A 25,893-nucleotide genomic window follows, 5' to 3' on the forward strand; every position below is an offset into this window, starting at 1 on the left:
GTCATAACAGAGAAAAAAAAGAATCATAAAAAATAAATAGGATTTGACAGGCTGCTGGTGGAGAGATTCCAGGAAGGTGAAGTTAAGAGATGATTGTCAATGTTGCATTATTATATATAGATTGCAAGGGAAATATGTCAAGCAGTGAAGCAACGCGGCAGAAGGCTAAAGCAATCAAGAGAGCATGAGATGAGTGCACTTATGAGAAAGACGGAGTATCTTATCTTATAATATGAAGAAGCATGTGGAGCACAAAGGTATGATAAAATGTAATGGAAGAATGAGATGTGTCCAGCTTAGTTCTGCTTTGGACACGGAAATTTTCAAAAGGCAAATTCCAGTTTTTCCATCATGTTTGATACATGAAAAAAAAAACTCATAGTGAATGAATTACTTAGTCTTTACATCACGTTTAACCGATTGATTGTGTTTTCGAATAACCACGGTTTAGCTAAGCAATACATTTTCCAGCAATTGTTGACTTGTTATGATTATGAATCTTTTCAACAGTTTGCAATGATCTTCCCCTATGCAAAGATGTCAAGGTAGACGTTCATGGTGGTGTTGTTGTTGTAGCCACTAGGCTTAGCTATTGGTACTACCTTTGCTTTTCATTTATAGAACTATGGGAAGAGGAATCAACAATTCCATGCTTCTCAAATCTTGCCAACTGCAGTCTCAATCAAACTAGGTAGGCATATCTTGCATTGACTAGTCATAGAATGGGATAGCTTGCAAGTTTGGCAAGTTTCAGTCTGGGATCAAGCACACATCACTTACCCATGAGTATTGGCCATTCCTTAACAAGTTTACCGCTGCCTTCCTTATAAAAGTTGCAAAGGGAACTGTTTTAAAAATTGATACTGGATATATTGTTTTCATGTTAGGATGCATGTATTCTGTGGATACTGAACCAATGCACAAGTATGGGCACACAACGTCTCTTTCAGGTGGATTGTGCATGGAAACCTGCCTGAAAAAGTGCAGTAACCCTGATGCTAAGGCTGGATTCACACGAACGTATAGCATCCGATACAATAAGCTAATGACCTCAGCTCCCGCTGTTCTGTGACCCAATCCTGCAACTGCAGAGGAGGGGGCAGGAGCTGCAGAGGAGAGGGAGGGATTAATCTCTTCATCTCCTCCATTGTCAGCTGATGCGATTATCGTACTGCAGTCCAATGTTTCACTCGCAGCTGTAGACTTGTATGGGTGCAGGTGACATGGCTCTCTCAGATAATCTCAGCATGCTGCGACTTTTCTCTCATATTAGCAACACATATCTCATAATACGAGCCATCACAATGGACACCAAACCGACCAAGGTAGGGTAGGAGAGATGCCAGCACTACTCATGGTAGTAGAGAAACACAGGAGGACAAGAGTAAAGTGCAAAAATAAATTATTTTATTGAGGACATACACAACAAGGTGAATAAAGATAAAAATGGTACACTACCATAACAATAGGGACAAATAAATACCAGTCCTGATGACTAACTTTAATAGCAGCCCACTATAGTGTATCAAATGTGATCACTACGATGAGTCTGTATAACTAGTGGCTGGAAATAAAAAGATTTTATTCAGGACTGAGTATGGATAATAGAGGCTATTTAGGACAGGGACTGCGGTTGAAGGTGCAGCACATAAATCAATCATGGATTCTCCACCATGTAGTGGGGAGAGATCATGGTGATGATAAATGAGATGCCACAGAGAAAATAGTGCTAATCCTATGATAGTAAGACTGAAAGGTAAGCAATCAGAGAATCCGCAGTATTCATATTATCTTACCTAATCCATTATCTGATTGAGAAAAAAGCTGACCAACTGCTCTGCCTCATTTAATAACATTGGCCCAAGTGCAATGCGAGACTTTCTCACATTGCATTCGTCCAATTCATATGCTCGTGTAATGCGGGCGTCACACAATATGATCTATCGTGCGATCGCACGAGCTATCGTACCCGCCCCTGTAGTTTGTGCGTCATGGGCAAATCGCTGCCCGTGTCGCACAAAGTCGGTAACCCCCGTCACACGTACTTACCTGCTGAGCGACGTCGCTGTGGGCGGCGAACATCCACTTCCTGAAGGGGGAGGGACATTCGGCGTCACAGCGACCGACGTCACACAGCCGCCAGCCAATAGAAGTGGAGAGGGGAAGATGAGCGGGACGTAAACATCCCACCCACCTTCTTCCTTCAGCATTGCTTCTCAAATCTTGAATTTAGAGTCCAGTCTCAATGAATCTAGGTAGGCTCTGCTTGTGTTGAATGTCCCTAGAAGAAGACAGCTTGCAAGTTTGGCAAGTTTCAGTCCGGGAGGCAAGAACACATCAGTCACCCAAAAGTAGTGGTCCATCCTTAACAGGTTTACCACTGCCTTCTTAAGAAACATAGCAGTGGTAACTACTTTAAAAGATGATACTATTGTACATATATTGTTTTCATGTTGTAATACATATATCCTGTGCTTGCCAAACTAATGTGAATACAACATCTATTTTAGGTGGATTGTGCATGAAAGTACAACTAAAAATGTCACTAAATTCCCCAAACTTTAATGAGCAGTTACAAAATCTATCCCAATCCAAAATCAATAATAAAATCATCTAAACCTCTTACCAACACACTATTAATAAGAACAATGGTTTGAAACATGTCATCCAACAGCCTTTGATTAAAAATAACATACAACAATGTGAACAGAGCCAACCAGTTTTGGTTACTTTTACTATTCACACCGTTATGACAGACATGGCTTTCCTTTCTCTCTTTGTGGTGTATTACTCTTCATTTTATCCCCCGCTATTTCAGACCTCGAAATACTCTGGGATCTGCACATCATTTCCTCTAATACCACACACCTTCATCCGCTTCTGGGCCTCAACAGCTTCTCTAGCTGGACGACTCTCTAAGCCCACCATGGTGAACTGCAGGCTCCAAAGCTGCAGAGGTTACCTTGGGGTTCCCTGACTAGCCCTAGCACTGAGGCCACATCTTCTCACTTTGAACCCTCTTCTCGACTGACATTCTCTGGTGCTCCCTCTCCTCACCATACGCCCTGTCATCTATCACTCCTCCTTTTTACTACTTTAACCCTATCTTATCTAACATTTCTTTTACAACTCGCTCTACTGCTGGATAACCCGACTGCTACAGTGCTGGCCAAAAGTATTGGCACCCCTGCAATTCTGTCAGATAATACTCAATTTCTTCTTGAAAATGATTGCAATCACAAATTCTTTGGTATTATTATCTTCATTTAATTTGTCTTCAATGCAAAAAAAAAAAAATTGTCATAAAGCCAAATAGGATATAATTCCACACCAAATATAAAAAAGGATGGACAAAAGTATTGGCACTGTTTGAAAAATCATGTGATGCTTCTCTAATTTGTGTAATTAACGGCACCTGTAACTTACCTGTGGCACCTAACAGGTGTTGACAATAACTAAATCACACTTGCAGCCAGTTGACATGGATTAAAGTTGACTCAACCTCTGTCCTGAGTCCTTGTGTGTACCACATTGAGCATGGAGAAAAGAATGAAGACCAAAGAACTGTCTGAGTACTTGAGAATCCAAATTGTGAGGAGGCATGAGCAATCTCATGGCTACAAGTCCATCTACAAAGACCTGAAAGTTCCTGTGTCTACGGTGCGCAGTGTCATCAAGAAGTTTTAGGGTAAGAATGCACTTTGCTTTTTACCTGCTTTTTACCTGCTTTTTTGCTGCTTTATCAACTGCAGCGTTTAATGCCAAAATGGATGTGTTCTGGTTTTCAAGCAAAGTCTATGGGAATTGGTTTTCTAAACCGCACTATGTAGTTCAAACTGCAGCCTTTTTGTGGCAGAACTTTGGTAAAAAACTCAGCTTTGCAGTGCAAAACCCAAATGGCAAAAACAATTGACATGGTCTTACCCTTAAGCCCATGGAACTGTGGCTAGCCTCCCTAGATGTGGAAGGAAAAGAAATATTGAAGAGAGATTTCAACGCAAGATTGTGCGGATGGTGGATAAAGAACCTCGACTAACATCCAAACAAGTTCAAGCTGCCCTGCAGTCCGAGGGTACAACAGTGTCAACCCGTACTATCCGTCGGCGTCTGAATGAAAAGGGACTATAAGGTAGGATACCCAGAAAGACCCCACTTCTTAACCCGAGACATAAAAAAGCCAGGCTGGAGTTTGACAAAACTTACCTGAGAAAGCCTAAAATGTTTTGGAAGAATGTTCTCTGGTCAGATGAGACAAAAGTAGAGCTTTTTGGAAAAAGCCATCAACATAGAGTTTACAGGAAAAAAAAGAGGCATTCAAAGAAAAGTACATAGTCCCTACAGTCAAACATGGCGGAGGTTCCCTGATGTTTTGGGATTGCTTGGCTGCCTCTGCACTGGACTGCTTGACCATGCGCATGGCATTATGAAGTCTGAAGACTACCAACAAATTTTGCAGCATAATGTAGGGCCCAGTGTGAGAAAGCTGGGTCTCCCTCAGAGGTCATGGGTCTTCCAGCAGGACAATGACCCAAAACACACTTCAAAAAGCACTAGAAAATGGTTTGATAGAAAGCACTGGAGACTACTAAAGTGGCAAGCAATAAGTCCAGACCTGAATCCCATAGAACTCCTGTGGAGAGATCTCAAAATGACAGTTTGGAGAAGGCACCCTTCAAATCTCAGGGACCTGAAGCAGTTTGCCAAAGAAAAATGGTCTAAAATTCCAGGAGAGCATTGTAAGAAACTCATTGATGGTTACCGGAAGTGGTTGTTTGCAGTTATTTTGGCTAAAGGTTGTGCAACCAAGTATTATGCGGGCGTCACACGAAGCGATCTATCGTGCGATAGATCGTCGGGGTCATGGTTTTCGTGATGCACATCTGGCTTCATTGGTGACGTCATCCCGTGTGACACCTACGAGCGATCGCAAATCGGTGAGAAATTGGGTATTGTGTACTCCTCGTTTATTTTTAAAATATTGTTTATTTTACTTTGCGCAGGTTGTTCATCATACCAGGAGTAGCACACATCGCACTGTGTGACACCCCGTGAATGATGAACACAACTTACCTGTGTCCAGCGGCACCCGCCGGCTATGCGGAAGGAAGGAGGTGGGTGGGATGTTTACATCCCACTCATCTCCGCCCCTCCGCTTCTATTGGCCGGCCACTGTATGACGTCGCTGTGACGCCGAATGTCCCACCCCCTTCAGGAAGTGGATGTTCGTCGCCCGCAGCGACGTCGCTCAGCATGTAAGTACGTGTGACGAGGGTTAAACGACTTTGTGCGACACGGGCAGCAATTTGCCCGTGACAAACAAACGACGGGGGCGGGTACGATCGCTCGTGCGATAGATCGTACCATGTGAAGCCCGCATTAGGCTAAGGGTGCCAATACTTTTGTCTGGCCCATTTTTGGAGTTTTGTGTGAAATGATCAATGATTTTATTTTTGTTTCATTCTCTTTTGTGTTTTTTCATTGCAAGCAAAATAAATAAAGATAATAATACCAAAGAATTTGTGATTGCAATCATTTTCAAGAAGAAACTGAGTATTATCTGACAGAATTGCAGGGGTGCAAATATTTTTGGCCAGCACTGTAGATGGCAGGATTTGACAACCTGATAAATAGTTCTAACTCTGCTACATCCAGAACCCTCTGTTCTCTAAAACACTCAAATATCAAAACATACATTTATAATATTCAACAGTAAATGGTAAATACACAAGACATAGCACAGTTACATCATGGGGGCACCACTCACCTATTACATGGGTACCGACAAGCTCGGATCTTCAATTCCTGGCCCATTTGGGGCATTGCTCTCTACACATAGAAGTGTAGTAAGCAAGTGGCTTCAGAGAAGATCTGGAGATTTGCGTATGCCCTTGCTTAGCGAAAGTGTGCACTGTCAGTCAATTTCAAGAACAACGCTTGATATGCAAATTGGAGGGTGTAACAGTGCATGGAGACATTGGCCATGCCATAGGTGGACCCTGTTTTGCATATGTCAATTTTTCAGTATCTACACCACTAAAATGCTATAATTTTTAAAGGCGATACATTCTCTATATAAATATTTTAGTAGCTAAATTTGTATTTTGTGGGAACATATAATGATAATAATAATCTAGATTAAAGCTAATTCTGGAAAGCCATCTCCACTTTGGACCAAAAGGTTGTTGAATTTCTTTATTTAGCACATTTGCAATGAAACATTTTGAAGAATGGCTTCAAGTTGTAGAACTATGTGGGCATGCCATCTGAACCTATATATTGCAAATACGGATGCAAAGTTTGCTGGATCCATTTACTTGTCTCTGAAGAGAAGACACTCAATATGAACCATCCCAGAAAGCCGGGCTCCTTACCCTGATTGAGTGTTAACAGGTAGTGAAACAAAAGAATGAAGAAGCCAGAGAAGAAGAGAACCTTGGTATTACACCACATAATCTTCAATATTGTAGTACACAGCAACCTGCCAAAAACAGATGTTAGAGAGAAGTAGAGGATCATTATAATATGTAAATGAACTGAGTAGAACTCACCTTAGTCCCAAAAAGCCCAATTTTTCCTGTTGTTCTGACTTTAACAGCTGCTCCTCATCCTGAAATTACAGAATGTACAGATTATTAGACATTAAGATGGTATTCACACATTATACAATAATCAGGTTTATTGGTCTTCTTAAATAATATCCAGTACAGTATTCCTAGAATTATCTTGTCACAGGTATCAGGAAGGAACTAGAACTTATATAGGTAAATAATCTCGAGTGTGGCCAAGTGTGGCTGCTATACCATCCACACACATACCAGAATCCACAAATATATTGATCAATACAAATAGATATTCAAAAAATAGAAATTGTTTGTTCAATTAAAAACCCAATTCAATTAGTTTGGTAGCTGTGACAAGTAAAATGATCACATCCAGCTTCAACAATGAGCAAACTACGAAGATATAAGAATTTATTCAGCTTAAATGTGACATGGCAATTGGGTTAAATATGCCAAGCCAACTGTATAGTAGACTTGGGCTGCCTATGGTCCAAACATGCCAAACGGTGGCTCTGAACATGATAAGCAAAGCTCAATAAGAAGTATTTAAAATGTTGCTAAAAATCCCTTGGTGTACAGTTAAAGTTCTAAAAACATCACATTTTATGAACACATTTGGGGTACTTTAGGCACAAGGAAAGCAGCTGTCACAAATATCTAAGGTAAAAGTCTGACTGAACCAGTCTTTTCACCCCCAGTAGGGACAGATTACATCTTTATACCTTATTTTTTACTATGTAGAAAAGTGTTAAGGATGGCCATTGGATCAAATACTTAATTAACCTTGAGACGTAGAGGATTGTGGGAAGTATGTCCGATAAAATCGTTTCTCTTTACATTAGCCTGTTCAGATGTATCACCATGTGTCATAAATCTAAGATGGCTGCCACTTCCTGTTCTTCACACCCTGCCCTTATATGCAAGGAATGTCCAGATGGGAGAAGAGGACCAAGCCACTGATCGACCCATGGACTAACCCACGGACCAACCCACTTATTGACCCATGGCCCAACCCACTGACCGACCCACCATCAGTTGACACATCAGACCATGCCCACTGTAGAGCTAACCACGTCCTTTTTCTTATTCTATATAAACTGGCGCTCTGTTAAAATAAAGGCAGTTGAAGCCGTGCCATTCTCTGATCAAGAAGAGATTCACATCTGACTCTTTGGTGTCAATTCTTTCATGCATGCACTTGATCCATATCCATTAGACCAGGAGCAGGCAACTTGAGGACACCGGTAGAGTGTTTACCCCAACAAAGGCATAACTGGCTAAACCTTTGAGTTGTTGTTGACAAGCTGGAGTAGCTGGTAGCTTGAGGTTGGTACTAAAATTCACTTCCATACCCCTGGTAAATTTAGAGAATCATTAAAATCTGCTGTTTTCAACCAGTAGAGGTTAAACACAGATGTACAACCTGACTGTTACGGTTGCTGTGGCTCTGGAGACTATGTCCAGATTTCTTGCTACTGCACATGTGCAAGCGCTGGAGACTAAGTCCTATCTTGGAGCCATTGCACATGTGCGGGTGACATCATCGCTGACACGAGGTCACATGTCTCTGACACCTTCTAAGCTGATTGGCCACTGGTCATGTGCTTGTGACACGTGGTCACATGTCTCTGACACCTTCTATGCCGATTGGTTGCTGGTCATGTGCTTGTGACGCTTTGCTCAGTGATAGGCCAGTGTGACGTCATTGCTGTCATTCTGGCAGCGGATTGGCTCTGGTGTCCCCCATCTTGGATGAGGCAAAGAGACTATATAAGACCCTGATGCACGCCGCCCGGCGCTCAGTTCTCTTGGTTCATGCATGAGGGTAGACGCCCTGTGCACGTCCCCCTAGGCATCTCTCTGTCTATGTTAGGTGAGCGCTACCGGCAGGGTAGCATTCTTATACCTTACAGCTTTGGCTGCAGTCCGTATCCTTACCTCTTAGTGGAGCGGACATAGGCAGGTGCCTGAGGCACATGGTCCGGCTGGGCCTTGTGATTCTACTCGTAGGTGGACGTTGCCACTAGGGTAACGTTCCTTATACTGCGTCTGGCAGTTATTCGTATCCTCGCACACTAGTGGAGCGAACGCAGGTAGGAGCTTTGTGCGGCTTACGCTGCTGTCCGTCTCCTGGCACCACTAGAGGAACGGACCTAGGTAGGTGCCATTTCACACTCACTGCTTTTGTCTCTGTGATCTTTAACAGAGACCATCACACACACCCTCCAAGTAAGGGAGGAATTGCTTTATTTTCTAATTATATTCCTCTGTGAGTTTAACAGAGGTATTGCACTCTGCACTTGTGCTATTATTTTTTACAGTGGCACACTTATATACCCCTTATCGCCTTATTCTCTGCCATAGTCTGCAGCAGAGTCTTTGCACGGTGGACCCTGACTGTCTGACATTCCTTTAGGTTTTATTATCAGACAGCCCCCGTAACATTAGGACTGAGCCAAGGGTCTGGCAGTTATGGCAGAATATCAGCAGTTACACCGTTACATACAAGTACTTGAGTCGCGGCTCAAGAGTATAGAGGATAAACCTCAGACCATGGTGACATCTGCACATGATCCTCGACTTGCTCTGCCAAACAGATATTCTGGCGATGCTAGATCATGTCGTGGTATCATTAGTCAGTGTCAGATACACCTAGAGGTCAACTCTTCTCGCTTCTCTACGGAGAGGTCCAGAGTAGGCTTTATCATCTCCTTACTTCAGGACAAAGCCTTAGAATGGGCGACTCCCTTATGGGAGCGCTCTGATGTGGTTACTCTGAGACATCAAGACTTTCTTGATGCTCTTAAAGCGGTATTCATGGGTCCGCAGGTTACCCATGATGCGGCCCTGAGACTCTTAGATCAATCTCAGGGTTTGTTATCCACTAGTTCTTATGCCATTGCTTTTAGAACTCTGGTGGCAGAACTAGATTGGCCAGAGAAGGTGTTGAATCCTATCTTCTGGAGAGGGTTGGCAGGCTATGTCAAGGATGCCCTTGCTACTCGTGAGGTCCCTGCTTCTCTGGAGGACTTGATCAGAGTAGCAACGAGGATCGACGTACGCCATAGGGTACGTAGACTCGAGGTCTCTTCCTCACGCCCTAAGCATCGGGCTATTCCAGTTGTTGAGGGTCCACTACCATCTTGCTCAGCATCTGAAACATCTCCCACTCCTATGGAGTTAGGTCATACGTCCTCCAGACTACGCAAGTCTGGTCCTCCTATATGTTACGTATGTCGTCAGGCTGGACACTATGCCAACAAGTTTTCTAGTCATCAGGGAAACTCCCTGGCCTAGTAACCATTAGAGGGGGGTTACTAGAGACGTCTTCTGCACCCTCTAAGTGTAGTATCCCAGGTCAGCTCTCATTCTCTGAAAATACATGGCCTATTATGGCTTTTGTGGATTCCGGAGCTGACGGGACTTTTGTGTCCTCAGGATTTGTAAAGAGACACAATATTCCCTCTATCATGTTAGAGGCGCCTATTCCTGTCCGTGTTGTTAATGGGACTATGTTGTCTGACTCCATTACATTGAGGACAGTTCCCTTGCGCCTTTCCCTGCCTCAGCGTCACATAGAGGAGATTTCTTTTCTTGTTTTGCCTGAGGGTATAGACGACGTCCTTCTGGGTCTCCCATGGCTTCGGACTCATGCTCCTCACATTGACTGGGAGTCCGACAGCATTATTAGTTGGGGTTCGAAATGTCAGTCCCGATGTCTTCCCTTACCACCTAAGGTCGTTGCGGTTGCATCAACTGATCTCTCTCCCATACCTACACCCTATTTGGATTTCGCTGACGTGTTCTCCAAACAGGGTGCTGAGGTTCTTCCACCCCATAGGCCGTATGACTGTGCCATAGACCTTATCCCAGGTTCGGTTCCACCTAAGGGCAGGGTTTACCCCCTGTCGATACCTGAGTCGGAGGCCATGTCGACCTATATAAGAGAGAGTTTAGAGAAGGGGTTCATTCGTAAGTCTGTCTCTCCCGCGGGAGCTGGGTTTTTCTTTGTTCGGAAGAAAGAGGGTGATTTGCGTCCCTGCATAGATTACAGGGGTCTCAACGCAATCACAATAAAGAACAAATAGCCGTTACCTTTAATTTCGGAGCTCTTTGACAGACTGAGGGAAGCTCAGATTTTACGAAGTTGGATCTGCGGGGTGCGTATAACTTGGTACGAATTCGAGAGGGTGACGAATGGAAGACCGCTTTTAACACCCGAGACGGTCACTATGAATACCTCGTCATGCCTTTTGGTTTATGTAATGCACCCGCAGTATTTCAGGACTTCGTAAACGACGTGTTCAGGGATTTACTGTTATCCTCCGTCGTGGTGTATCTGGACGACATCCTGATTTTTTCTCCTGATTTGGAGACTCATCGTCAGGATGTCGTTTGTGTCCTTTCCCTTTTAAAGGAGCACTCTTTGTTTGCTAAACTCAAAAAATGTGTATTCGAGCAGTCATCCTTGCCTTTTTTGGGCTACATTATCTCACAAGAGGGTCTGGCTATGGATCCTGCGAAGCTCTCTGCTGTCCTGGAATGGTCTGAACCTCATTCCTTGAAGGCGGTGCAACGCTTCTTGAGATTCATAAATTATTACAGGCAGTTCATACCCCATTTCTCTACTTTGGTGGCCCCTTTGGTGGCCTTGACTAAGAAAGGTGCTAATCCAAAAGTCTGGTCTACTGAGACATCCCAGGCTTTTGAGGCAGTAAAAAGACACTTTTCAACTGCTCCCATTCTTCAAAGACCCGATGAGAATAAGCCCTTCCTCTTGGAGGTTGATGCCTCTTCAGTGGGTGCTGGTGCGGTCTTGTATCAAAAGAACGGTGCAGGTAGAAAAAGGCCGTGTTTCTTCTTTGCTAAAACCTTTTCACCGGCAGAGAGAAACTATACCATTGGGGATAGGAAACTGTTCGCCCTGAGATTAGCCTTGGAGGAGTGGCGTCACTTGCTGGAAGGAGCAAAACATCCTTTCCAGGTCTATACAGACCATAAGAATCTGACGTACTTACAAACCGCTCAGCATCTGAATCCTTGCCAAGACCGCTGGTCCTTGTTTTTCTCCCGCTTTCACTTCTCCATCAACTATCTGTCTGGGAGTAAGAATAACAAGGCAGACGCTCTGTCTCGCTCTATGGTTTCTACCCAGGAAGAGATTGACGAACCTCGTCTTATCCTTCCCTCCAGGGTTTTTCATACGCTCTCCCCTGTGACGTTAGACCAAATCCCACCGGGCAAGACCTTTGTGCCGCCTGATCGACAGAATGATATACTGTCGTGGGCCCACACCTCAAAGGTGGGTGGGCATTTTGGTATTAGGCGGACACGAGAGTTACTCGAGAGGTGGTATTGGTGGCCAGTCCACACTTAGCCAGCCACATCAAGAGATATGTCGGTTCCTGCTACTCGTGTGCTCGCAACCGTCCATTACGGCAGAGACTGGCTGGGCTCTTGCATCCTTTACCAGTGCCAGATAGACCATGGGAGGTGGTAGGCATGGACTTTGTGGGTGATCTTCCGTGTTCACAGGGACATAGATTTGTGTGGGTCATTACGGACCATTTCTCCCGGATGGTTCATCTCGTACCGTTATCGAAAATTCCGTCTTCCAGGGTACTAGCCAAACTATTCCTCAAGCATGTCTTTAGGCTTCACGGGATGCCAGATCGTATCATTTGTGATAGAGGCCCGCAATTTGCTTCCCGTTTCTGGCGAGATCTTTGTAGCCTTCTGCAAATTGAGTTGCATCTCTCTTCGGCATACCATCCGGAGACCAATGGTTTGGTTGAGCGTACCAATCAATCCTTGATTATATACCTTCGACACTTTGTTGCTGAGAACCACGATAACTGGTCCTCCCTCCTACCCTGGGCAGAATTTGCCCTTAACAATTCGCTGGCTGAGGCCACTGGGCAGACACCATTCGTACTCAATAATGGGCAACACCCTAGGGTACCGGTACCGTTTCCCGCTGCTGCACCTTCTCCTCTTGTGGCCGTCTGGGCAACTAATGCCAGAGAGGTTTGGGATCGGACTCAAGAGTAGATCCAAGCAGCTAAGGACCGTATGAAGACGGTGTCCGATCGGTTTCGTCGCCCGGCTCCTGTCTTTTCTCCAGGGGATTTTGTGTGGCTCTCTGCAAAACACGTGAAACTTAGAGTGAGCTCTGTCAAAATTGCTCCTCGCTTCCTGGGTCCTTATGAGGTTCTTCGACAGGTAAATCCTGTAGTCTAGCAATTGAAGTTACCCGTCCATGTTAGGATCCATGACAAATTCCATGTTTCACTGCTAAAGCCGGCTATTTTACCTCACGCTCGTGAAGTGCACTCTCCTGCCTCTGATTCCTCTCGCTCTAGCTATGAGGTACGAGCCATAGTTGGTTCTAAGATGGATAGAGGGCGCAGGTTCTTCTTGATAGATTGGGAGGGCTATGGCCCGGAACATCGCTCTTGGGAGCCTGAGGAGGCTGTCCATGCTCCCGACTTAGTTGCCGATTACCTGCATCACCGGGAGGGGGGCCCTTGAGGGGGAGGTACTGTTACGGTTGCTGTGGCTCTGGAGACTATGACCGGATTTCTTTCTACTGCACATGTGCAAGCGCTGGAGACTAAGTCCTATCTTGGAGCCATTGCACATGTGCGGGTGACATCATCGCTGACACGAGGTCACATGTCTCTGACACCTTCTAAGCTGATTGGCCACTGGTCATGTGCTTGTGACATGTGGTCACATGTCTCTGAAACCTTCTATGCCGATTGGTCGCTGGCCATGTGCTTGTGACGCTTTGCTCAGTGATAGGCCAGCGTGACGTCATTGCTGTCATTCTGGCAGCGGATTGGCTCTGGTGTCCTCCATCTTGGATGAGGCACAGAGTCTATATAAGACCCTGACGCATGCCGCCCGGCGCTCAGTCCTCTTGGTTCATGCATGAGGGTAGACGCCCTGTGCACGTCCCTCTAGGCATCTCTCTGTCTATGTTAGGTGAGCGCTACCGACAGGGTAGCGTTCTTATACCTTACAGCCTCGGCTGCAGTCCGTATCCTTACCTCTTAGTGGAGCGGACATAGGCAGGTGCCTGAGGCACATGGTCCGGCTGGGTCTTGTGATTCTACTCGTAGGTGGACGTTGCCGCTAGGGTAACGTTCCTTATACTGCGTCTGGCAGTTGTTCGTATCCTCGTACACTAGGGGAGCGAACAGAGGTAGGAGCTTTGTGCGGCTTATGCTGCTGTCCGTCTCTTTTGCACCACTAGAACAGCGGACCTAGGCAGGTGCCATATCTAGTGGTTCGTGTCCTCGCACACTAGTGGAGCGAACGCAGGTAGGAGCTTTGTGCGGCTTACGCTGCTGTCCGTCTTTTTTGCACCACTAAAAGAGTGGACCTAGGCAGGTGCCATATCTAGTCGTTCGTGTCCTCGCACACTAGTGGAGCGAATGCAGGTAGGAGCTTTGTGCGGCTTACGCTGCTGTCCGTCTCCTGGCACCACTAGAGGAACGGACCTAGGTAGGTGCCATTTCACACTCACTGCTTTTGTCTCTGTGATCTTTAACAGAGACCATTCCACACACCCTCCAAGTAAGGGAGGAATTGCTTTATTTTCTAATTATATTCCTCTGTGAGTTTAACAGAGGTATTGCACTCTGCACTTGTGCTATTATTTTTTACAGTGGCACACTTATATTCCCCTTATTCTCTGCCATAGTCTGCAGCAGAGTCTTTGCACGGTGGACCCAGGGCCAGTGCACACATCGCCCCTAGATATTTAACCCCCTAAATGCCACAATCACTAGCAATGGCAGCATTTAGAAGGTTGAGAGAGGGAGTAGGTTTACCCTCGCTCCCAATTGGGACCCTGTAATGCAATCACAGAAGCCCAATGGTTGCCACAACAGCAGGAGGTCAAATAATGACCTCCTGATCTGTCAGATATGGCAGCCTGTTAGACATGCCAAGAGCATGGTCTAAAAGCAATACTGTCAGTGTAACACTGATAGGTCTAATGCATTACAATGAGCTTTTCACTGTGCCTCAAAAATATTTTTCAGCCATATATAGGGTATTGTCATACTCATAAGAAATTGTGTAACAAATTGTGATGTGTCTACGGCGTCCGCTCGCGCTGCGCATGCGCTACTGGCGAGATTCATCCCGCAGCCATAACGGGCTATATATAGCCCCTGACACACAGCTTCTGTATGGCCCCCCGAGGAAGCCCAACGCGAAACGCGCATCCGGACCCCTGGACAGCATTTACCAGCTGGAATTGTCACTTGTATGGGTGAGCATGATCTATCGTTACGTTACTGCATGTAAACTGCATGTAAACTGCCCCACTGTGGTTGATACTACTTTATCCACTATATACTTATGTCTCCTATACCTGATATTTGATATCCCATTTGATATCCCATCTGATATTATATTATATCTTTACCCTGGTTAGGGTGTGTGCTTATACAAAACTATATACTTGGTATATGTTAGATATATAGATATATGGCATCCCCTAAACTTATGTGGCATAGTGCAAATCACTTAACTAACATACCTATATCTGCACTTAATTTTTTCAACCACCCTTTGGGCTTGTGCAATATACAGTGCCTACAAGTAGTATTCAACCCCCTGCAGATTTAGCAGGTTTACACATTCGGAATTAACTTGGCATTGTGACATTTGGACTGTAGATCAGCCTGGAAGTGTGAAATGCACTGCAGCAAAAAAAGAATGTTATTTCTTTTTTTATTTTTTTTTTAAATTGTGAAAAGTTTATTCATAGGGTCATTTATTATTCAACCCCTCAAACCCACATCACATCAGCAAAATACCTATCTACTTTGAATAAATGAATCTACTTTGAATCAACCCCTCAAACCACCAGAATTCTGTTTGGTTCCCCTAAAGTATTAAGAAGTATTTTAGGCACAAAGAACAATGAGCTTCACATGTTTGGATTAATTATCTCTTTTTCCAGCCTTTTCTGACTAATTAAGACCCTCCCCAAACTTGTGAACAGCACTCATACTTGGTCAACATGGGAAAGACAAAGGAGCATTTCAAGGCCATCAGAGACAAGATCGTGGAGGGTCACAAGGCTGGCAAGGGGTACAAAACCCTTTCCAAGGAGTTGGGCCTACCTGTCTCCACTGTTGGGAGCATCATCCGGAAGTGGAAGGCTTATGGAACTACTGTTAGCCTTCCACGGCCTGGACAGCCTTTGAATGTTTCCACCCGTGCCGAGGCCAGGCTTGTCCGAAGAGTCAAGGCTAACCCAAGGACAACAAGGAAGGAGCTCCGGGAAGATCTCATGGCAGTGGGGACATTGGTTTCAGTCAATACCATAAGTAACGTACTCCACCGCAATGGTCTCCGTTCCAGACGAGCCCGTAAGGTACCTTTATTTTCAAAGCGTCATGTCAAGGCTCGTCTACAGTTTGCTCATGATCACTTGGAGGACTCTGAGACAGACTGGTTCAAGGTTCTCTGGTCTGATGAGACCAAGATCGAGATCTTTGGTGCCAACCACACACGTGACGTTTGGAGACTGGATGGCACTGCATACGACCCCAAGAATACCATCCCTACAGTCAAGCATGGTGGTGGCAGCATCATGCTGTGGGGCTGTTTCTCAGCCAAGGGGCCTGGCCATCTAGTCCGCATCCATGGGAAGATGGATAGCACGGCCTACCTGGAGATTTTGGCCAAGAACCTCTGCTCCTCCATCAAGGATCTTAAAATGGGTCATCATTTCATCTTCCAATAAGACAACGACCCAAAGCACACAGCCAAAAAAACCAAGGCCTGGTTCAAGAGGGAATAAATCAAGGTGTTGCAGTGGCCTAGTCAGTCTCCTGACCTTAACCCAATTGAAAACTTGTGGAAGGAGCTCAAGATTAAAGTCCACATGAAACACCCAAAGAACCTAGATAACTTGGAGAAGATCTGCATGGAGGAGTGGGCCAAGATAACTCCAGAGACCTGTGCTGGCCTGATCAGGTCTTATAAAAGACGATTATTAGCTGGAATTGCAAACAAGGGTTATTCCACAAAATATTAAACCTAGGGGTTGAATAATAATTGACCCACACTTTTATGTTGAAAATGTATTATAATTTAACTGAGCAACATAACTTGTTGGTTTGTAAGATTTATGCATCTGTTAATAAATCCTGCTCTTGTTTGAAGTTTGCAGGCTCTAACTTATTTGCATCTTATCAAACCTGCTAAATCTGCAGGGGGTTGAATACTACTTGTAGGCACTGTATACTTGATCTGTGCTCCCAGATTACTTTTATATTCCGTGGTACATGCTTGCCCTTTTTCCTGCACTTTATCTTCCCCTTTTCATATAATTGTTACTTGTATAAATTTGGATTTTATGAATGTTCAATAAAAGATTATATTTTATATTCACAAAAATTTGAATATGACTTCGTTTTTCTGAGATGGTTTGGAGTTTCCATTTATAAATTGAAATTTATAATGGTGTATCAGATGTTTTTGATCATATATGAACTATGCCTGGTCCACATGCTTAACATAGTGGTTCAGCGGTTTCTGAAAACCTACTCAGATTTGCCTGAGCTACTTGTGAAGGTAAACCATGTGTGGGTGCATTTCCACAAGTCAACTACAGCTTCCACTGGTCAGGTAGTGCTGCAGCAGCATTTGCAAGTGACAGCTCACCCATGCACTGGAACGCCACATTACAAATGTTGACAAGGCTTTGTGAGCAGCAGAGGGCAGTAGTTGAATACCTGCTACAACTGCTGGATTTTTTAAATCTGTGAGGTTCTACAAAACATTAAAGAATTAACCAAGATGGTGAGCCGCAATGATGCCATAATCAGCATAAACATCTTACTTCTTTGTCTTGTGGAAGGGACATAGAGTTTTTGGGGCATACAACACTGGGGTGGAGGAGGACATACAGCTCTGGGGGGTATACAGGACTGGGGTGGAAGGGACATAGAGCTTTGGAGGGTATACAGCACGGGGGTGGAAGGGATATACAGTTCTAGGGGGTATAGCATGCAGCCCGGAGTTTCGGTAATGCGTACTACTTCAGTTTAAATCCAGGACACATACACCCGACTTCATAGTGCGCATGACCCAAACTCCAGAGTCATGTGTGGTGCCCCTGATGCTTCAGTCGTCACAGAGGTACTGCACCTCAGCCAATGGTGTGGGGCTCCATCCTGAGTAAGGAAGAGGTCATCTACCGGTATGCACAGAAAACACACAGCACCTCAATTAGCAGCTCCCAACCGGGTCAGGGTTAGGACTTGGTGCCATTAATGCTATGTATAGCCACCATTGGTAATGGCATCTTCCTCCCCCTAATCTGACAGGGAGGGCCTGGAGTGCAGTCTAGTTAGTAGGGGGACACTGTAGGGAGAGATTCGAGAAGGAGCAGTGTAGGAGTGAAGACCTGTGGTCTGGACCTGGTACATGTTGACCCAGGCACAAGACAGTAGGGGTCCTAGCATTCACGGGAAAGTGCGCCATACACCCGTTGTCTCATTCCACATACGACATATTGAGTGAAGGGACTTGGCTGTAGAATCGCAAATGGTCCCTAGGCTAGAGGAGAAAACCAACGTTCTCCACTAGTAAAACCAGAGGCTAAGAACACATCTAGTACCAAAACCAAACCCGCACACGAATTCGCTGGAAGATGAACACATAGGGCTACGGGATAGAGCTTCAAGCCACCTGAAGTCCACCGGACACAGCTGTGCATAATGGCCCTACAAAACCTTGACTTCAACTTTGCACAATTGAAGGATCGAGCCATCCGGGTGCTGCGAGAGCCAACTCTAACCAACCCCGCACCCCTTTGGTCCCTTGCAGCCCCATGCATGGAGGTGTTATCCTCCACTCTGGCCGACAGTGGGAGCCAGCGAGCAGACCCTGGGAGGTGACCCCCTTTCTGGTCTCCAGCTCCAGATCCAGGAGCTGACCAAAGGTATGGCCGCCCAAGCCAAAATCGTGCAAACCTCCCAGGCGGCCCAGCGGCCAGCAGCCATCGAGCTGGCCTCCAGCCCAGATGATGTTCCGTGGAGACAACGAAGAGGGGTTCCGTCGTCCCAAAGCCAAGTTCCTAACCGCTATGACTCAAACGGGCAACCGATTTGCCACCGTTGTGACAAAGCGGGGCACTATGCCTGAGGCTGTCTATAGAGCGGAAAGAACCCTCTGGGACCAGGAGCCAGACCTCCGAAAGAAGACAAAAAAAGAAATCAGCACTTCGAGAACTGTAAAATAGTTAACCGGATTTGATCATACTGATAATGTTAAGATGTTTGCAGATAATGTATTCTTTCCTCTCTTTTTTGTGCATGAGTATTTGAAAATAGACAACTGGGCCACTGAACTTTATGTGGCCAGGACTGCATTTGTAAATAGTTGCACTGGTTACAGTGCCCGCTAGCAGAATTCATGGACCACAGGAGTTAAAACCCTCTCTGGCATGCTGAAGTAATGAAGCGTGGTCAGGAGTGCTCTGTCGCACGCCCAGCGCCTACGTTGGGGGTTTGTGACGGGTCCCCCACATTGTTTTATCTGTGGTTGCTGATGTTGCACATATCAGGAGCGGTGCAAAGAACTTTGGCATCATGGGCTCCTAGGCAAAGTAAATCGTGTGAAAATGATGTTTTATATTGTCGAGTTTTATATTGTAAAGCAAAAGTTTATCACGTTAGTAACGTTCAAGAATAATGCCTCCAATAAAGGGAAGACAATGTTTACACTGTTTACAGCATCCAAAAATTTGCATGTCATAACACCACTGTATTTTTGTTTCTGTTCCAGCCCTGGGATCTGTAATGCCGATACAAATGAAAGTGCAATCCTCAGCAAGGCAGGGACCGCAGGAGGGGGATGGAGGACCGTGCAGCGCTGGTACCAGGTGTCTCTAACTCACGGGCTCCAAAGCGGCTGCGTGGCTTGCTGGTACGCCACCCTGCGAGTGGGCCCCGGCACTTGCCAAGGTGCTCCGGGTCGTTATGCCGGCCCTATACACACACAAGCTTCATCCCGTCTGTTCACTGTGGATAAACTGAAGAGGAGGAGGAAGATGAGGAAAGGTGGAGGAGGAAATGGAGAGTTCTTCTGCTGATGGCTACAGGGTAGTCTTGGCTGTTGGGAGTCTGGCACACATGGCTGACTTTAGGTCCCACTGCATTCCTGAGACCCTCACGTTACATGTATCTTGGCTAACACTGATTACTGGTTGTTCGCCCTTCTTGACTGATGCTTCAAGGATAACTGTTCATCTCTCCTTTCTGGGGTGCAAAGAGCTAGTAAAATAGTGCAAAGCCAAAAGGCCCTAGTCGAATAATTAGTACAAAAATTCCCATCTGACAATGCTGATAGCAGAGGTCATAGTTCTTTGGGCAACCAAGGAGGATAGATGAGGAAGACAAACACCTGGTCCAACAGAGGCAGGGGAACACTATCAAAGGTCTTAGACAGTTTAATTAGAAACTCACAGCGCCCAGGCATGAATGCATGGGGTATTCTAACAAGGAAGGAAAGGTTTTTGAAAATATTGAAGGAGTGCCTAGCTGACTACACCAGTGTCCTCCATGATTCCTCTGTGCTGTGTAACTATTGAGAATCCAAGCTGGACATGTGGCATTAACTGTCCCTCTCTGCCTTGGAGTTACTGGCCTGCCCTGTGAGCATGTTATCAGTAGAGTTGAGCGATGTTCGAGGTTCACCAATTTCATGTTCGAGGGATTTTGGGGGGTGTTCGAGCTCGAACTCGAGCTTTTTGCTAAAAGCTCGACAGTTCGAGTTAGGTTCGAGAACGGTTCGATCATCAAAAACGTGGCTTTTCATAGTAAGGCTATGTGCACGCGTTGCTATCTGCATGCGTCCTGCGTCCCCAGCACAATCCCTCTCTCTTTCCTACTCACCGATCACGGGCGTCTCACTGCACGGCTGTCACAAATCTCCAGCAGCATTTCCTCTTGAGAAAATGGCTGCCGCTTCATTATTCAATCAGGTATTCCGTGCTTTCCCCGCCCACCGGCGCCCATGATTGGTTGCAGTCAGACACACCCCCACGATGAGTGACAGCTGTCTCACTATAACCAATCACAGCCGCCGGCGGGCGGGTCTATATCGTGCAGTAAAATAAATAAATAAATAATAATAATAAAAAAAAAAAAAAATGTGGTTCCCCCCATATTTGATACCAGCCAGGATAAAGCCGCACGGCTGGAGGCTGGTATTGTCAGGATGGAGAACACCACATTATGGGGAGCCCACCAACCTAACTATATCACCCAGCAGCCGCCCGGAATTGCCGCATCCATTAGATGCGACAGTCCCGGGACTCCACCCAGCTCATCCCGAATTGCCCTGGTGCAGTGGCAATTGGGGTAATAAGGAGTTAATCATGCCAGGCATCTCCCCGAGATACCTTCCATGATTAAACTGTAAGTGAAAGTAAATAAACACACACAACGAAAAATCCTTTATTTGGAATAAAAGACAAAAAAACACCCTCTTTCACCATTTTACTAATCCCAAAACAACAATCCAGGTCAGAAGTAATCCACACGACACTGTCAGCTCTGCTAGCTCTGCTGCATGAAGATGACGGGGAGCGTTCTGTGTCCTCTCCACGTAGCAGCTTAAGTGAACCGCGCTGTAATCTGAGACTTCAGTCTGCAATGCAGAAGTCAAGACTACCAAGTCTGCCCATGTTTTTCATTAGAGCCAGTAGCTCAATGGTTAGAGCGCTCAACTCAGAAGCATTAGTTCACGAGTTCTAGCCCCCCGGCCTTCCAGGTAAGAAATTTAATTTATTTTTAATTTTAAATTAGACTTATTTATTTATAATTCTAATTTAATTTAATTATGCACTGAAGGGAGGAGCCGAACATCAGCTGTGAGCCACAACTCTTAAATCGGAGCAGTTCACGGAATGAGGCTGCATTGCTCTCTCTCTTTCTCTAAGTCAGTCAGTCAGTCTCAGTCAGTCAGTCAGTCAGTCTCAGTCAGTCAGTCAGTCTCCAGTCAGTCTGTCTGTCTCAGTCAGTCAGTCTCAGTCAGTCAATCTCAGTGAGTCTCAGTCAGTCAGTCTCAGTCAGTCAGTCAGTCTCAGTCAGTCAGTATCAGTCAGTCGGTCAGTCTCAGTCAGTCGGTCAGTCTCAGTCAGTCAGTCAGTCTCAGTCAGTCAGTCTCAGTCAGTCAGTCTCAGTCAGTCTCAGTCAGTCAGTCTCAGTCAGTCAGTCAGTCTCAGTCAGTCAGTTAGTCTCAGTCAGTCAGTCAGTCAGTCCGTCTCAGTCAGTCAGTCTCAGTCAGTCAGTCTCAGTCAGTCAGTCAGTCTCAGTCAGTCAGTCAGTCCGTCTCAGTCAGTCAGTCTCAGTCAGTCAGTCAGTCTCAGTCAGTCAGTCTAAGTCAGTCTCAGTCAGTCTCAGTCAGTCTCTCTCTCTCTTTCTCTCCTCTTCTCTCCTCTTCTCTCCTCTTCACTCCCCTCTCTCTTCTCTCTCTCTCCTCTCCCTCTTCTCTCTCTCTTCTCCCTCTCGCCTCTCTCTTCTCTCCTCTTCTCTCTCTCTTCTCTCTCTCCTCTCCCTTCTCTCTCTCTTCTCTCTCCTCTCTCTCTTCTCTCCTCTTCTCTCTCTCTCTCCTCTCTCTCTTCTCTCCTCTTCTCTCTCTCTTCTCTCTCTATCTCTCCTCTTCTCTCTCTCTTTCTCTCTCCCTCACTCTCTTCTCTTTTCTCTGTCTTTTCTCTCTCTTTTCTCTCTCTCTCTTCTTTTTCTCTCTCTCTCAGATCTGGCGATGATCAGCTGATGCGGTCACCTGACGGAATCAGCTGACTCTATAAGTCGAGCGGTGAGGCCAGCTTTTTACCGCCCGGCCGGCTAAACTATCAGCTGATGCTGTTGGACAGGAGTCTGCACAGAAGTGTGTAGTTTTTTTTTTTTTTGCACTGATGCATCACCTGATTGTATAAAAGCCGTTTATACAATCAGCTGCTGTGTCATGTGATTCAGGCCCTTGAATCTGACATATCATCTGATCGCTTTGCCTTTCAGCAAGCCGATCAGATGATATTGGATCCGGATTGGACGGCGCGGGACCCTTGACGCAGGATTACTGCAGAGGGGGGTTCTTTATTTCAATAAAGATTGAGACACTAATTGTGTTGTGTTTTATTTCTAATAAATATATTTTTCTATGTGTTGTGTTTTTTTTAATCTGTACTAGAAATTCATGGTGGCCATGTCTAATATTGGCGTGACACCATGAATTTCGGGCTTAGGGCCAGTTGATAATATACAGCTAGTCCTAACCCCATTATTACCCAGCGAGCCATCCGTCACCAGGGCAGCTGGAAAAGTTGGATACAGCGCCAGAAGATGGCGCTTCTATGAAACCTCCCTTTTCTGGGGTGGCAGCGGACTGCAATTCGCAGCAGGGGTGCCCAGGAAGCTTGGGCACCCTGAGCTGCGGATTCCAATCCCCAGCTGCCTAGATGTACCTGGCTGGACACAAAAATTGGGCGAAGCCCACGTCATTATTTTTTAAATTATTTCATGAAATTCATGAAATAATTTAAAAAAAAAGGGCTTCCCTATATTTTTGGTTCCCAGCCGAGTACAAATAGGCAGCTGGGGGTTGGGGGCAGCCCGTAGCTGCCTGCTGTACCTGGCTAGCATACAAAAACATGGCGAAGCCCACGTCATTTTTTTGGGGGGCAAAAAACTCCTGCATACAGTCCTGGATGGAGTATACTGAGCCTTGTAGTTCTGCAGCAGCTGTCTGTATGGAGGAGAGCAGACAGCAGCTGCAGAACTACAAGGCTCAGCATGCTCCATTCACTAGTGTATGCAGGAGAGCAGACAGCAGCTGCAGAACTACAAGACTCAGCATATTCCATCCAGGACTGTATGCAGGAGTTTTTTGCCCACCGAAAAAAATGACGTGGGCTTCGCCATATTTTTGTATGCTAGCCAGGTACAGCAGGCAGGTACGGCTGCCCCCAACCCCCAGCTGCCTATTTGTACCCGGCTGGGAACAAAAAAATAGGGAAGCCCTTTTTTTAATTATTTCATGAATTTCATGACATAATTAAAAATAAAATCGACAGGAGCTTTGCCCAATTTTTGTGTCCAGCCAGGTACAACTAGGCAGCTGCGGATTGGAATTTTCAGCACAGGTTAGTCCGAGCTTTCTAAGCTCCTCTGCTGCGATTTGCAGCCTGTAGCCGCCCCAGAAAATGGCGCTTTCATAGAAGCGCCATCATCTAGCGCTGTGTCCAACTCTTCAGCTGCCCTGGTGAATGGTGGCTTACTGGGTAATAATGAGTTAATACTAGCTTTGTTTTACTAGCTAGTATTAAGTCAGAGATTCTTAATGTCAGGCAAGTTTGACCCTGCCATTAAGAATCTCCAATAAAGGGTTAAAGAAAAAGATACCACACAGAGAAAAAATACTTTAATAGAAATAAATACACAGACCCACTTAGAGACTCCATGTTTTTTACTCCCTGTCAGCCCTCCACGATCCATGGTCTTCTGTCTTCTTTCTCCTTCAACCCATGCAGCTCTGCTACATCAGACAGCGCTGCATGGGAGGAAGGACGCTGCTGCTCCCCGTGCACTGCAGTCTATTCACTCAGTCATTGAGCAGAGGCTGTAGGCTGTAAGTTGTGACGTCACCGCTGACAGGCACGTTGCTATAGCAACAATGATCTCTGTTATTGACCGACTTTGGCAGCCGGTGAATAACGGAACAGGGAAGCAGAACGGGGAGTCGACCATGTGCCAGAGCATTTTGCCGGTATACGGAGATGCTGGAATGATCACCGCGTACCGGAGAGTGCAATGACAGGACCTAGCATGACGTCATAGCTATGTGACCAGTCTGTAGCCAATGAAATAATAGGCACGTGACTGGTCACATGCTTTTTTTTGACGTCACGGAAGGTCCTATCATCAGTGCTGGTTACCGGGAGGGCGCAGCGATTATCGGAAGGAAAAGCGGCTGGAGACAGAGTGCAGTACGCATCACGGGGACCTGTAAGTGTTATGGCAATGTTTATTAACTGTATGTGTACATTTGTAATGTGTTTTCATGTGTTTGTGTTTGCCTCCCATTGTTTTCAATGGGGTTCGAGAGGTTCATCGAACGGTTCGCCGAACCGAACTCGAACGCGGCCTCCGTTCGATGAACCGAACCTAACTCGAGCCTTTAGAGGCTGGCTCATCTCTAGTTATCAGAGTGGGTTTTTTGTGCTGCTGGGTGCATCTGCTTGTCAACTGACAATGCTGTCAGGCTTACTCTTATCAAAATGAACAAAGCCTGTATTGGCCGAGATTTCTCACCCGCTCTGGACGACAGCATGCAATGACTAAAGCCAATTTAAATGTTCCATTTTTGTTTATTCCCATGCAACACTTCCCACCCAAAAAGGGGTATATGGTTCAAGGTTTCTTCTTTTTCTTGTCCTCATCCTCCACTATATCAAAAGGGTCATCATGAAGCCCTCACTCAAAGTGTTTAGAGGGTTATCAGGCAGCCTTCGCTCCAAATTTTAAGAGGGTATACAGGTGGCCCTTGCTCCAAATATTAAAAGGGTAAACAGGCAACCCTAGCTCTTAATGTTCCAAGTTGTCTATGATGCCCTCCTTCATAATTTTTAAGGCTATGTATGAGTCCTAGTTCTATCATTCTCTTACATATATAGTTTTATACCCTCCAGGATCATCCCTTGCACTTAGTGCATAGGCTCTACCAGTCTAGGCGCCCCATTCCCCACTTAAAAATGGGAAACAATGTTTGCTGAGACCCTCCTCTATGTGTCTTCCAGGGTGTATTGCAGTCCCTCCTTCAAATTTTTGGAAGTTTTTGCACTTACTGTATAGGATTTATGAGTCTGGGTGTCCTACTAGCTAATAATTTTACCAGAATGTGTATGAGGTTCTCATTTATTTCCAATAAAGTGTGTATCAGAGTCCCTCTTCATTCTAATTTTTAGAAGTTCTTGCAGTGTCTGCATTGTCAGTTTTAAAGTCCCTCCTTCATAAATTAAACAAGATGTGTGTGACCATGTCACACACACCACATGCCCAGATAAGGTAATAAAATGTTAAAATTACATTTACTGGTGACTACCAGTGGGGTAGTTTTATTTCCTGATCTACTATGTAATCTACTGTAATCATAGATGATAGGGAAATGCAAAGAGAGATGGCCCAGTTATTATGGTGTGCAGGAGGCATGGGTTTTTTTTTTCTCTTTTGAATTTAATTTTATATACAAGTCATTATACAGGAAAAAATGTTTCCTAGCATTTTTTACTATAAAA

The 25,893-nt window shown here is 45.4% G+C and overlaps 1 protein-coding gene across 4 annotated transcripts in view; it reads right to left on the minus strand.

Annotated features, from left to right (window-relative positions):
* Nucleotides 1–6,184: 6,184 nt before the first annotated feature.
* Nucleotides 6,185–25,893, minus strand: part of LOC142296664 (uncharacterized) — a 50,412-nt gene continuing 30,703 nt past the window's right edge. For all 4 annotated transcript variants that reach the window (XM_075340583.1, XM_075340560.1, XM_075340569.1 and 1 more), the window contains exons 11-12: nucleotides 6,549–6,607; nucleotides 6,185–6,478 (exon numbers count right to left, since the gene is read on the minus strand). In XM_075340583.1, the coding sequence (XP_075196698.1) occupies nucleotides 6,247–6,478; nucleotides 6,549–6,607 (291 nt within the window). In that variant the 3' untranslated portion in view covers nucleotides 6,185–6,246. The remainder of the gene's footprint in view (nucleotides 6,479–6,548; nucleotides 6,608–25,893) is intronic.

This window comes from Anomaloglossus baeobatrachus, chromosome 1, assembly GCF_048569485.1.
Source record: "Anomaloglossus baeobatrachus isolate aAnoBae1 chromosome 1, aAnoBae1.hap1, whole genome shotgun sequence".
Taxonomy (NCBI): Eukaryota; Metazoa; Chordata; class Amphibia; order Anura; family Aromobatidae; genus Anomaloglossus; species Anomaloglossus baeobatrachus.